The 16344-nt window shown below is 37.9% G+C and overlaps 1 protein-coding gene across 1 annotated transcript in view; it reads right to left on the bottom strand.

Annotated features, from left to right (window-relative positions):
• The window catches only part of LOC124290585 (beta-parvin-like), a 91941-nt gene that overhangs the window by 53698 nt on the left and 21899 nt on the right, over positions 1 to 16344 (bottom strand). The window contains exon 11 of the mRNA XM_046727334.1: positions 10923 to 11024. Coding sequence (XP_046583290.1) covers positions 10923 to 11024 — 102 coding nt within the window. The remainder of the gene's footprint in view (positions 1 to 10922; positions 11025 to 16344) is intronic.

Here is a 16344-nt window from a genome sequence, read left to right as displayed (position 1 = left end):
ACAGAGGATACATGATGACTGATACTGTATCTACACCAAGTGTAATCTTACTCTTGATGTACGCTATAAAATTATCTGCAGCATGTTGCTGATGTCTCTCCTTCATGTCGGCCACTTTGGGACTCCCACTGATGTTTTTTGTTTCCCACTTGGTCCAGAAAAAACTGTATTCAGGTTACAATTTAAATATCACAGACAGCTTGGGTTGTATACACCCCAGGGAGTTGAGAATGAAACTCAACTACACACTCATCCACTGACCACACACTGACCAGAGTTATAATATAGCATTTTGAACATACATTGTGGTGTCAACTTGACACATAAATATACACATCACTTTTTGACTCACACTTTCTAATTCCAACAAAAGAACTGTTTACTTCACTGTTGGACACAGATATTGAAAAATTCATATTTAACCTTCAATGTCAGAATGGAATTGTGTACCATGCTGGTAAGTAGAAAACTCTTGCATGACAATACGCCTACTCTGAGCATCAATATGATAACAGTGTCAATTAAGTTAGCATAATAAATCAGCAGCAGATTACTAATTGTTCCTGAATGACATTTCTTTCACATCCCAATATATGCAAAACTAACATGCAGAAAAAGTCATTTGTATATATACTCTTAAAAAAGAAGAAGGGGAACTTCATTTTTAATTAACAATTGAACAATTGGGAGATATATCAGAGTCAATCAATGTTGATATGATAATAATGAATGTTTTGACAGTGCATCACCACTTGCACTTCCTTATGACCATAGTTGTTTGTACAGTAATCGCTCTTGAAAGATGATGACGGGAAATTTGCATGTGTATGATTTTCATTTTCAAACAAAAACAAACAAACTAGAAACAAACACAAACAACTGTGTATTGCAAGATGATTGTCAAAATTAATGGTGTACAGTGATTTATCGACTTAATTGAAAACCGTCAAAATCAAAAGTGACACCCCATGCACGTGTATGTGGCTATGTGGCATCACATGCGTTGTGTTTAGGGGTGGTGATAAAGAGAAATGGTGGTGCGTTCATAAGATGTCTGTCTTTGAAAAGTTTGCAACACTTATACTTCCTATCCAAATTAAAAGTTAAGGTTCCCCTACATTTTTTTAAGAGTATATAAACATCCTTCACTGTCCCCTGCATGAATAAGTCAATGTACCACATTAGAGTAAGAGTGAAATAAGTGGGGATGCTGCTTTTAACAACAATCCAGTTCTAGCATGGCTTGTCAGCTCAATGTGCAGCAAAGTCTGAAGTGAAGCAGGTTGTAAACAATTATCATTTTTGTGAAATCCACAAGCATGGTAAGGTGCTGACAAACCATGAAACACAATCAGGGCAAATCAGGCTTATAATGTGTGACCAACAAGATACTACGCCTCAGATTGACCAGGGCTATAATGTGTGACCAATGACATACCACGCCTCAGATTGACCTGGGTTATAATGTGTGACCAACAAGATACTACGCCTCAGGTTGACCAGGGCTATAATGGGTGACCAATGAGATACCACGCCTCAGTTTGACCAGGGTTATAATGGGTGACCAATGACATACCATGAGATTGACCAGGGCTAGTGGGTGACCAGGGTTATAATGTGTGACCAACAAGATACCATGTTTGACCTCAGTTTGACCAACAAGATACCACGCCTTATAATGTGTGACCAATGACATACCACGCCTCAGTTTAACCAGGGTTATAATGTGTGACCAACAAGATACTATTTGACCAGGGCTATAATGTGTGACCAACAAGATACCACCTTGACCTGGGTAATAATGTGTGACCAACAAGTTTATGCCTCAGACCAGGGTTATAATGGGTGACCAACAAGATACCACCTCAGTTTATGGTTATGAGATACTATGCCTGACCAGGGTTATAATGGGTGACCAACAAGATACCGCCTCAGTTTGACCTGGGTAATAATGTGTGACCAACAAATGTGGGTTATAATGACCAACAAGATACCATACCTCAGTTTAACCAGCCTCAGTTTGACCAGGGTTATAATGTGTGACCAACAAGATACTATGCCTCAGATTGACCAGGGTTATAATGGGTGACCAACAAGATACCACGCCTTTGACCAGGGTTATAATGGGTGACCAATGACATACCACATACAGTTTAACCAATAATGTGTGACCAACAAGATACTTATGCCTCAGATTGACCAGGGTTATAATGGGTGACCAACAAGATACTACGCCTCAGTTTGACCAGGGTTATATAATGTGTGACCAACAAGACTGGCTATGCCTCAATGAATGATGACCAACAAGATACTACGCCTCAGATTGACCAGGGTTATAATGGGTGACCAACAAGATACCACGCCTCAGTTTGACCAGGGTTATAATGGGTGACCAATGACATACTACGCCTCAGTTTAACCAGGGTTATAATGGGTGACCAACGAAGATACTATGCCTGATTGACCAGGGTTATAATGGGTGACCAACCACGAGTTTATACCAACAAGATACTATGCCTCCAGATTGACCAGGGTTATAATGGGTGACCAATGTTTGACCTGATACCAACAAGATACTACGCCTCAGTTTGACCAGGGTTATAATGGGTGACCAACAAGATACCACGCCTCAGTTTGACCAGGGTAATGAATGTTTGACCAAAGGTTATAATGTGTGACCAACAAGATACTAAGCCAGATTGACCATGTGACCAACGAGATACCAATTATAACGTGTGACCAGTGAGATACCATGCCTCAGTTTGACCAGGGTTATAATGTGTGACCAATGACATACCACACCTCAGTTTGACCTGGGTTATAACGGGTGACCAATGACACACCACGTCTCAGTTTGACCAGGGTTATAATGTGTGACCAACAAGATATTATGCCTGATTGACCAGGGCTATAATGTGTGACCAACGAGATACCACGCCTCAGTTTGACCTGGGTAATAATGTGTGACCAATGAGATACCACGCCTCAGTTTGACCAGGGTTATAATGTGTGACCAATAAAACTTTAATTTGCTTCAGGTTGGCAATTCTTCACAAGGATGCAAGAACAGAGTTACTTCCAATCGTGCAGAGACGAGGATGTATTTTAATAGGTAGGAAAAACATAACTACATTATAAAATCTGAAAATCATGCCATTAGAATGTCTCTATAGGTTTCTGTATTTCCTTACAGGAATGTCAATAATTAATACAGATACTAGGGGTGTGCGATATAATAGGTTTATTGCAAGACAGCTGTCAGAAATATATGTACACAGTATTGCATGACCCTTGAGAATCGATAGTTATGGAAGAATTCATACATAATATGTAAAATATATCTACTGTCTTTAATAGAGCGGTGGGGTAGCCTAGTGGTTAAAGCGTTTTCCCGTCACATCCAAGACCCGGGTTCAATTCCCACATGAGTACAATCACTCCAATGTATGAAGCCCATTTCTGGGGTCAGTCACCATGATGTCGCTGGAATAGTGCTAAAAGCAGTGTAAAATTAAACAAAGTAACTCACTCACTTTAATAGTGTTTAACAAGTTAACCTTTCAGCACGTGACATCTTGCCACAACCATTCAACCTTGAAATGAGGTGTTAACATATACAGAAATAAGCAATGTTTGATGCATTCAGTCACTGGATATGACAATACACAACACCAGGTGTGTGTTAAGGTTGGAACACTGAATCTACATCTACAGCAAATATCAATAAAAAGTCCTAAACTAAAGTTTCAAGTTTTCAATTTCTGCCGTTATAGTAATATGTTATGGCTTAAAAAGAACCAAAACAACCAACCTTACCAAATGATCTACCAACCTTACCAACCAACTAACTTGAACAAAATAACATTTTTCACCAACTTTGCCTTTCAAGGACACCGGATCTGAAATGTTAGATAATTCCCGAAGAATTATCTATACCTGTATACCTTCTGAACGGTTTCTTTCATTCCAGTCAGTGGGTGGTAGTGTTACTGCCTGACAGATTGTGACTGAAAGGTCATATAATCACTCCATACCACCAACCACATTGTCTTGCTTTCACCATACATTGATGTTATTACCAACTTTGAAAAACAGTGACGTCCTAAAAACTTAAAAAATCTGAAAGCGTGATCAATTTTGATTTTACTGAAAGAGAAACAATAAACCCACAATCCACTGAAACCAAACCTCAGTAATATTTGTAATGCTCCTCAAATTTAGAATGGAATAAAACTCAAACAGGGAAAATGATTTATTTTGTTTACCATATTATATTGTTTATTATCAAGTTATACTTATGTTTATTACAAGCACTGATAAAATAAAAATTTATTGATACATTATTTATTGAGAAAAAAAGATTCTAGGTAAACTAAAGATTAGAATATATCAGAATGACATGTGTTTGCCGAGGGACTAGTCACAAAACCAAGGCTCACGACCCTTACATGTTGAACAATAAGCATCAGATCACACAAGCCCTCACAGCCCAGCTCATGACAAGCTTCTATTACAGCTGAAACACAGAATGACTGTAACACTAAACCGGAAATGCCTCCACAATTGAATCATAGATTAGACTTAAAGGTTTACCCTTAACCATATACTGACACTGAGAAAGTAGGAGAAAGTAAATTCCAGTTCAGTTCCTGTTGTACACTGCTGCCTCCGACTGTTGTTACTGTCAGCGACTCCTACTGATGGGTCAGGACAGTAATGTCCTGTTGTAAGACATAGGGTTAGTCAGGCCAGGAAGCTGCAGCAGTATTGTCATTGTACCACAAAGGCCACTTGTACTAGGACTGTCACAGACAGCCTAATTTCACACATGCTAAGCTCTTATGAAAGGCTGTATTATATCAAACAGGAAAAATCTTCTCAATAAATTATCAATTTAAGAGGTAAAAAATTATCTAAGCTAAAAGGTTAGATATTAATGCCTTCTCTGTTGTGAATCTGAGGCTGTGCTTTTTCAAAAGAAAGCTATTCTGAGATAAATCATTTACGCCAAAAATCATATGCTCATAAAAGTATAAGGGTGGCTGAAACATTATCAGCCTAACTACATAGGACATCCTTAACAGTTTGCACTCATGATACTTTGTATAGAGTACAGCACTGTCAATGCCAGGAGGTGGCTTTCAAACAAATACACAACTGAGTAGGATATTTCTACAGGCATTAAAGGGGCAGAGGGGTAGCCGAGTGGCTAAAGCGTTCGCTCATGACACCCGAAGGCCCGGGTTCGATTCCCCACATGGGTACAATGTGAGCAATTGTCTCCAACAAAACGTGGTTAGGGTTAACTCCATCTGTACATGGGGTCAAGTGGATGATGCTCTTTCTTCTGCCACTGTGAAGTGGGGCAGAGAGAACCATGAAGATGATCCAATTTCATGAAGGTTGCCACCACTAAGGAACATACTGATAAAATACATGACATGATTGTGGATGATTGCTGACTCACCATACATCACACACCCAATAAAACAGGATCACTCATGAAACACTGGAGAACATTCTGAGAAATGATCTAGGCATGACACAGTTTTCTGCCTGAAGGGTACCAAGGTTCCTGAATCCCGATCAGAACTGCTCTAGGTACATCATCTCTGGTGAGAATTTATGTCAGCTTTAAGAAGACCCAACTCATTCTGTTAAGCAATTTGTTGCAATGGACAAGTCTTAGGTTCACTAGTATCAACCAGACACTGAGCAATGATGCATTGGAAACATCTAGTCTGTAGACCCTGAAACAAATATACCCAGTGTAGCCCATGCAAGTCTATAATATGTGGCAAGCCTAGATTACCACTGTTTCTAAAAACAAAAGAAAATCTTTTGGCTACTTACTTTATTCTATGAATATAATTTAGGAACTGTTTTGTTTTTTCTGAAAAATATGTTCATTTCAGATACAAGCTGATGGCTTCAGTTTGATGTCATTCCAAAGGACGACATCATGAAAGGTCAGACCAGTAACAACCAACCAATCTGCCAGGGAAACTGTGTGACAATTGTCCATGCTAAGTAACATGGAGAACCCATGAAAGGTATGTCATTCCATCTGCAGAAATCTGTTTGAACTCATTGAACATCTCTGTCTCTTCAGATGTGGTTCCATCAGATTTCCATCACTTCCCAGACATGAATAAAGAACTGCCCATCAACCATTAAACAAATGGTGATGACCTCCGTTCTGCTGTGGATGATTTTTTTATGTCACACGAAAGAAACCTTCAACACCAGTGGGGTCCAGCAACATTCAAATGTGTGGACCTAAGAGACTGACTGACTGAGTTTGGTTTTACGCCGCTTTTAGCAATATTCCCGCAACATCATGGCAGGGAACACCAGAAATGGGCTTCACACATTGTACCCATGTGGGGATTCGAACCCGGGTCTTCGGTGTGACGAGCCAACGCTTTAACCACTAGGCTACCCCACCGCCGCTGGACCTAAGAGAAGTGTGTGAAATAGCCACTAGCCTGCTAGCCCGTGGCTAGTAAAAATCCAGATGGGCCAGTCAAGTCAAGTCAAGTGTTTATTTCCAGTATGAAGGCCTCAGGCCCATATACAATGCAATATATATACAGTTTTATATACAATAGATTCATTGCAATATTGCCTTAGTTTGCAAAACATAACATTATAGATATACATATGTCACATATATTATGGTGAACAAATATTGTATGTGTGATAGCTATCATCTCAGGTTTTACATGTACTCTCTCTTAATTTATATGCATGCTATAAAAGTTTACTTCAGCTTTTTAACACTAGTGCATTTTCCGTTGATAGAATTGATCTAAATTTATACATGTTCGGATTTTGATGATATATATACGGCAGGTATTTAATTCGTAGACCGCTATATAATGTACAAATAAATAAAAAACGGTACTCGTCTTCAATACCTAAATTACAATATGGACATAAACGTTGAGACTTATCTATTCCTAACCACCTCCCTTCATTATATTTTAATCGTAACAGACCACATCTGAACTTAACCAATATATTTCTAAGTCGTTTGTCAATAATGCAATCTAAATATTTCTCAGGAGCTAAAATGCTTTTATATTCACGATAAATACAATATCTGGAGCTATTATTCAGAGTACAAGTCCAAGATTGGAAGAACATATGAATAGCAACATTTTTAAAGGCATTAATAAAAGAGGATATATCTCCTACAGATTGAAACATCCATACATAACCAAAGCCATGTGAGAATAAGATATTACGTTTATATGATGCATAAGTAGTGTAACCACAGTTAAAATAATATAATTGCATCTTATATACCTTAAGTGGGATCCGTTTTTCATGCATATCTAAAACTCGTAGCCAATATCTTAATGTTTTACACATTGAATTAATATAAAGCGGATACCTGCCGCATTCCCCATAATTGCATTCGGGGTTTGAGGGTTAACATTTAAATATCTTTTACACGCAATTAAACGAACTTTTTCTAATTCAGCAAATGTGTGCATACCCCATATTTCTGCGCCATATAATACGATTGGTTGTATTTGCATGTCAAATATTTTAAAGAAAAGATTACGGTTTACCATTCCGACTTTACTGAGATTAATAATTACTTCTATTAATGCACGTTTACCTCTCGTCGCTAAATCAGCAATACAGCTTCCCATTTTATGATTTGAAGAATATAATACACCAAGGTATTTATAACTATTTACTACTGCAACTCTTTTTCCATTTAAAAATCACTGTTCATGCTTAGCTAAGCGTCCACCCCTTCGAAAAACAACAATATTGGTTTTATCAAGATTCACCATTAAACCAGAATGTTCTGTGAAATCACGTAATATGTTCAGTTGGTTTTGTAATCCAGGAACAGTATCCGATACAAGTACAACATCGTCTGCAAACATGAGAAGTAGAATTTCTAACAAATCAGGAAAAAGTTGTATACCATATTTACCATGTTTTGATAGTTCATCTGACAATTCACTTATGATGAGAGAAAATAATATGGGACTAAGTACACAACCTTGTTTAAAACCCACTTGACAATCAAAATAATTGGTGTATTCATTATTACATCTAACACAAGCTTTTACAGAATGATATATACTGATAATTGAATTTAACATTTTCCTTCCCATACCAGTTTTACATAAACATTTCCATAGCTTTGATCGATCAACAGAATCAAAGGCTTTTTTGAAATCTATGAATGCTACATATAGTTTCTTCTTCTTCTTAAGGAGACACTTTTCTATAATTCCAATTTAAAGTAAAAATATGGTTTACGGTTGAATATCCCTCTCTAAACCCTGTCTGACTCTCTTGCACAACTGGCTGGTGAAGTTTCATGTGGTCATTTTGTAAATATATCAGTCTCTCCGACTTGTTAAGTTATAATACACTTTTAAATCATGCAAGATTATGGTCTGATAAAAATGTTCATCATATTAGCAGCTTAGCGAGGAAACCTGTGTTGACATTCAAATTTCGGGCTAGTGAATTATTTTGTAGGCTTGTAACTTTCAGGCATAGCTAGCCTCACTGGCTAGCATAATTTGGAAACTACTTCGCACACTGCCTAAGAGGCGAATATGGTGAAAAATATTTAGCAACATACTCCATCAACATGGTTTATCACAGTAAGGCTCCGAGCTTTTCTGCCACCCCTTGTGAGTAGTAGCATCTTGATATTTGTAAATGCATTGCAAATGTTGGTGTGGCTATTTTCCAGGAGTGGCTGGACTACACTGAAAGGAATATAGGACATGTGCACCAGTGAAGAAGACGAGTGGCTGCCTTTCACTCAGATATGGAGTGGGCAGGGAATGCATGAGAGACTTCACAAACTGTACCCACATGGGAATAAATACTGTGCTGTTACTGTATGAGGCAAACACTCTAACTACAAGGCCACCTCATCACCCAGAGTATGGATGGTACTTGTTTGAGTGTTTAACTGGGAAAGGAGATAGTGAGTAGAGCGGAACTTGTGGAAAGATGTGCTGACACTACATTGGCCACATATCTGTCCCCTTTTGTCATGGTTTGCCTGGTCCAGACAAGCCACTATTGTCATACACCTGCCAATGGGATATAGCGAAACTCGTAGTTTGGACTGACTGAGTTTAGTTTTACGAAGCTTTTGGCAATATTCCAGAAGAATTATGGCGGGGGACACCGGAAATGTGCATCACACATTTTACCCATTTGGGGAATCGACCTGGGTCTTCGGTGTGCCGAGCGGACGTTTTAACCACTAGGCTACCCCACCGCCCCTCTTAGTTTGGAGCTGAACCTTACATATACTCACTCACTTTAACAGGTCCATATCATTACATCCTGATTGTACAAAGTTGGTAAGTTCACAATGACATGACGTTGATTTTCGTATCCTTTTGATGATAAGGATAATTAAGCTAAGAGATATGAAGCTCAAAATGAAAGAAACTAAAGATAAATATATTAATGTTTAATCTCAACCCTAAACGTTCCCGGACTTTATTCTGTTACTCCAGTGAACTTTGTGTCAACCATCTAGCGGTGATTTCACTGTTATCTATGTAACACCACACATGCCTCCCATAACATGGCTGCAGACTGGGAACAGCTTAATGAATGCTAAAGAGAAATCATCACCACACACTTTGATTTGTGTACATAAAGCTTGTGCAGTCATGATAACCAGACACATGTGCTCCCGACAGCAGGTATCTAGTATCATGTGATGGTTGCTTCAGTAAGGATGCCCAGCAATTCAACAGGAGTTTCTCCAATGCTGCCAAGATGCCCACAATAACAGCACTGCTTTATCTCCCTTTGCTCATCACTGGTGTCAACATTAAGAGTGGTACCTGTGTAAGTTATCCCCCTTTGCTGATGACATCACCGGTGTCAACATTTACAGATTGGTACCCATGTAAGTTATCTCCCTTTGCTGATGTCATCACAGGTGTCAACATTTAAAGAGTGGTAAGTGTAGGTTATCTCCCTTTACTGATGACATCACTGGTGTCAACATTTACAGATTGGTACCCATGTAAGTTATCTCCCTTTGCTGATGTCATCACAGGTGTCAACATTTAAAGAGTGGTAAGTGTAGGTTATCTCCCTTAACTGATGACATCACCGGTGTCAACATTTACAGATTGGCACCCCATGTATGTTATCTCCCTTTGAAGATGTCATCACAGGTGTTAACATTTACAGAGTGGTATCTGTGTAGGTTATCTCCCTTTACTGATGACATCACTGGTGCCAACATTTACAGTGTGGCACCTGTGTAGATTATCTCCCTTTGCTAAAGATATCCCAGTATTCCCCAATGAACCATCAGTGTTGTACCTCTGTGTGAGTGTCATTACAGTATCTGTACATGGGTTTAAGTCAGACAAAGGAGAATGCTTCAGAGTGAACCCATCAGTGTCATTAGTCTTGTGCATCCTATTACACACCTGGACCCTCAAATTAGTCACCTCTTGCCTCTCGATGAAGTTCTATTCTCTCAAAATCATCATGGGGAAAAATCACTCTGAAATAACTTGCTAAACTTTCCACCCTGTTCATTGCAGGAATGTTTCAATGCAATCATACATTCTGACCTGGAATCACCATTGAGCATGACCCCAAAGAAAATAAACGATTCCAGGGGCTTCACGGCAGCTTATATTAAAGATCATGTCGATCTTCATGCTACTGTGGTTAAGCTGACATGACATGGTCTTCAACTCATTTGAGTTGTATATAATCTGATGTTGAGTCTGTGGAATACTTGAACATGTTCAAGGCAAATATATATTTAATGCTAGAAACACCACTAGAAATATTTCAACATTTTCAAGGCATTTCTAAATTGTGAGCTGGAATCAACATTCAGGGAAACACATAATGCTATGAAAGACATGCATGTCATGTTGTCCTACCTTCTGATCAAAGTCAGTTGGCGTGAGGTGGAAGTCATGCAGTGGGACAAAGTAGCCCTCCAGGAGCCCCATCAGCAGCACAAGGTACACTCCGTCGTGGAACTACCAAACAGAGAAGCAACAAGATAAGCATACACTCACAAATAGTCATACAGTTGATAACCTTAAGCATAAAATACAGCCCATTCTCTTGTTTCATCCATGTCTCATTTGTTCAACAGCAAGTTTGGACCAGACAAACTATTTGTTACTTTTACAATGGTCTTCTCCATTGGTGCAAGTGAGTGAGTGAGTTGGGGGGACACCACAAAAGGGACTCACACATAGCTCAATGAAGAACTAAACCTGCTTCTATCCTGTGATCAGCAAACACTGTAACCACAACTCCACCCAACTGCTCCCCTATACTATGGAGTCACACACTTACATCCCAGTCACAGCATAAAGTTGGTCATCCAACTCATCAAATCCTCAGTGATCTCACAACAAGCATTGTCCCTAAGGTGACATAATCCCCCGCCGCAAATTATCAAATCAAACTTAAAAAGTAATGAAAGTGAAGGTCGTAATTTAAGATGAAGTTAAATGTCAACAAAAACATGACCAGTCAACCTCTCTTGATATCTTGATCTGTAGTTGTTCAAACGCACAAATATTTTCAAGACTCACTTTGACCTTGACATAAATGTCTTATGAAATATGCAAAAATAGCAATAAAGAAATTGCTTATTGAAAAACATTCAAGGGAAGTCTTGAAAGTCTATGAAGAAAATCCAGTCAACTGTTCATGAGATATTTCGCTGACAATCTTAACATGCAGTTTAACATGCTGAAATCTTCAAAGTGTCGCTGTGACCTTGAAAATAATGTGAAGGTCACCAAAATCGACTGGACCTTGCACATTCCCTAGATGAAGCTTGGTGTCAAATATGAAGAAAGTCCAGTGAATGGTTCTTGAGATATCTCACTGACAAGCTTAACATGCTGAAATTTCAAAGTGTCGCCATGACCTTGAAAATTAAGTGAAGGTCACCAAAATAGACTGGACCCTGCGCCTTCCCTAGATAAAGCTTGTTGCTGAATATAAAGAAAATCCAGCAAACGGTTCTTGAGATATCTCGCTAAGAAGCTTAACATGCAGGTTAACATACTGAAATCTTTAAAGTGTTGCCATGACCTTGAAAATTAAGTAAAGGTCACCAAAATCGACTGGACCCTGCACCTTACCTAGATAAAGCTTGGTTTTGAATATGAAGAATATTCCAGTGAACGGTTCTTGAGATATCTCGCTGACAAGGGTAAAACATGAAAATGCCCTTGTGACCTTAAAATGAAGGTCAAGGTCACCAAACCTGACCAGGATCTTTCTTTTTACTGTGATGAACCTAGGTACCAAATATGATAAGAATCCAGTCAACGGTTCTCAAGATATTCCAATTCGTATGTACATACGGACGAGGGAGGGAGGGACGGACGGACGGAGCCTAATACTATATCCCCCGCTTCGCGCTAAACGCTCGGCGGGGGATAATTAGCAAGGATACCTGAGAACACGTGCCACCTGCCAAGATGCTATTGGTAAAAAACTGTCTAAAATGGTTTGTGTGTTACCGGAAAAGACAACTGTCATAGCAACTTCATTCAATTTCAAGACAAACCGATCAGGAAAAACACTGTGCATGAAATATTTCAGTGCCCAGCTCATGTGTTGTTTTGGTGTATTTACAAAGAAATATCTTTAACCGACACGTTTCACAGTGATTGTGTTCATATAGAACAGCATCTTTGTTTAATCTCCAAGTGCAATACTAATTGATACAATGAGAGATAGCAGGGAAATGAAATGAAAAATTAGTACTCCTAGACAGCAATGGAAATCTCAGCTATCAATGCATTGATGAAATACTGCAAACTCACTGTATTCATCAGCCCTTATGTTGTTTCCAACAATACTTAATATTGCTGGGTGTGGCGTAAAACTAAACTCACTCACTCACTCCAACAATACTTCCTTAACTACTGCAGCATTCAAATCTAACAAATAGTTCTAACACTACCACTGACCTGAATGTAATATACCTACATCTGCAACCAACGGACATCTTTGACAGGTCTTTATTGCAGATTTATAATTATGATACATTCTTGACTTTATTGATAATTGAAGAAACAACATGTAGAATTTATGAGTTGGTCATAAAAGTTTTATCAATAGTTCTTCATACATCTGATTCATTTTGTTTTCAAATTCTGACAACAAAATACTAAATGTACCATGCATCTATCATAGAAGCAGTTACTCGGTTGCAGCATAGACACCAGTCCTCATACTTTGAAATAACAGATTTAGCTGTAATATTCTATCTCTCATAAAGGGGGCCCATCAGTCAGTGCTATGAGTCATAATATCCGTTAATATATTGATCCATTGCGACAAAACTCTGATACCAATTAAAGCTCTTAAAAAAGTAGTAACTTACAGAGATTTGTCTCAACAAACAACAAATCAAATCATACTACTTACCCTAGAGGATGTGTTTGATACATAAATAGAATTACATGACATCTATATCCTATTGTTTTGGTAACATGACGCTGACAATATAATTTCTCTTACAGACAATCTACTATCTAGAACTTTATATCCTGACTTTCATTCAACAGTACTCAAAAACAACTGTAGCATTATGTCCGTATATATATAGGAATTAATATGCTATAGAATTTTTGAATATCAAATATTGTTGTAATGACATAAACATAGAGAAAAAGGATTGACATTGATTTGTTTGGGTGGGAATCAGTTTACAGATGGGAAACACAAAAAGCTAGGTCTACAAAAAACTATATATGAGCGTTGTCATGACAATTATAATCATCTGATTATTGTGCAAGTAGAGTCAATGACTGCAAGTCAGCAAAATGTAAACCATATTATATTTAATACACTAAAATTTAAACACATTTTCCTCTATTCAAAATTTAAAAAATACCATTTTAATGTATATCCTTATATCCATCCAAGTGTCTATAGAGAACCATCACTATACAATAAAGAAAGTTCATCATCCATAAAGACTTGTCATTCCTATTACATTTACTTGCAACTTCTAGACTGCTTCTCAAACAGTTCATGACAACATTTGTCCGTTTTAGGTTGGACCGTCCGAATCAGCACACCTAGTGGGTTAATAAAGGCAATATAACTTGAAAAGGATCGCCCATTTAAGTTCGTTTTGTTTGTTTGTTGTTTAATGCCGCACCCAGCAATATTCCAGCTATATCAGGGGTTCAAAAATCCCATCGCCCGGGACAAGTCAGTTTTCATTTCGGGCAATCAAATAATGGTATCTTTCTTGTTCGTGGGCTACTAGATAATTTCCACTTATGCTTTCAAACTGCAAATTAAATTTCATATCAAAATGTAGCTACTAAATTTTGCAATGATAATAAAGTAGAGTTATCTTTCTTTGCTATTTATCACTTTTCAATAAATAGTCCAGTAAACATTAACATCAAATACCATGTTGATTTATTCTTTCATAATTATATCATCATGATTTTGTCATAAAATCAGGGCAAGTGGAAAATTAGTCAGGACAAGTTACTTTCTTAAAGTCACTTGCCCTGTGGCAAGTGTTTTTTTAAACAAATTTTGCACCTCTGTATATGGTGGAAACATTTCCAAAGGTGCTTGGCAAGTGTACAACATGAAACACACGACATAAATCACTATTTGAAATCACCCAATATACTGGCAATGACATTGTGATTTGTATTGTGGAAAGATTTGGATGGTTGTTGTTTAACGCCGCACCCAGCAATATTCCAGCTATATGGCAACAGTCTGTCAATAATTGAGTCTGGACCAGACAATCCAGTGATCAACAGCATGAGCATCTATCTATGCAATTGGGATACAATGACATGTGACCAGGAAGTCAGCAAGTCTGACCACCTGATCCCATTAGTCATCTCTTATGACAAGTATGGGTTAGTGAAGACCAATTCTAAACCCAATTTTCACGGGTATACAATTGGGACACAATGAAGAGTCAATTGGTGAGTGAGTAAGGGACCGTTCATAATTTAAGGCCCGGGGGTTGGTGGGTGGGTGGGGATTGTTGATGATGATTTTTAAGGAGAAGCATGTACAATGTGAATGACCCCCCACCCCTAAAATTTATGGACAAAGTAAGTGACCCCCCTGCATGTCATGTACAAAATCGATGACCCCCCTTCCCAATCCAATATTATTTAAGTATAATTTTTAAATATTTTTATGTACAAAATTGCTGACACCCCCAGAAACATGTGTACAAAATTGATGACCCCCTACCTCCCCAGAACAAAATGGGTGACCCTTACTTAAAATCATCATCACACCCCTCCCACCCCCTAGCCATAAATTATGAACGGTCCCTAAGTATTGTTTTACGCCACACTCAGCAATATTCCAGCTATATGGCAGCAGTCTGTGTCAATTGTGACACAATAACATGTGTCAGCCTAGACAGCAAGTCTGACCACCTGATCGACTTAGTCGCCACAAGCATGTGTTGCTGAATACCAATTCTAACACGGATCTTTACGAGACACACATTAAACGAAGGCTTATGTCATCAATGCTCTTCAAACATTTCTGCATATAAACTACAGGTATTGACAAGTATGACAAAAGAAACTCATTTTCCACAATGTTTCAAATTCACAAAAATGAAAGTACAATATTAAAACATTGTTGGAAAGCACAACAGTCACTTTCCAAACCTTTTAACACTGATAGACAATCAGCATTTTGTATATACATAATGTGTTTTTCACTAATTATGAAACATATTTTATGAAATTTTAAAATTTAGATCATTTGATGAATTGTCTTCAAAATAATTTATGATGTAGATTGAGTGTCTTTGCTTTTGAATTTTATTTTTTTTTCATAAGCGTAGATGGAGAATATTCAATCGGACCTGTACTTTTATAAGAGAATAATTTTGTTGATCACATCAGGGAATAGTTTTCTACAGTGGCAAAGAAGATCAAGATAAGAAAACCATATATGTTTTCAGGTTGGATGGGAAACATAGAAATACATACGGACAGCTTTTGAAGAATATGGCATTTTCAGATGCTGTATGTTATTTTTCCATTTGTTCGAAAAAAAACTATCCAGTATAATCAAGATGGCTCGAAGAAAATATTGTGGTCTTCTGAGTGACGAGCAAACACTTTAACCATTCGGCTATCCCACCACCCCTAGTGAGGCCAGAAGATACAGTCTGGGTAGCATCACTCACAAAACAAATGAATCCAGGTATGTTGTTGATGATTCCAGTGTGAGTTCCTAAACTGTCAGTCGATATTTAAAATCTAGGAGCAAAGACATATTGAAAATCAGAATCTAATTTGACTAATAAATATA

This window comes from Haliotis rubra, unplaced genomic scaffold, assembly GCF_003918875.1.
Source record: "Haliotis rubra isolate DU_JTF1 unplaced genomic scaffold, ASM391887v1 Scf47, whole genome shotgun sequence".
NCBI lineage: Eukaryota > Metazoa > Mollusca > Gastropoda > Lepetellida > Haliotidae > Haliotis > Haliotis rubra.
This window is presented reverse-complemented; position numbering and strand designations above follow the sequence as displayed.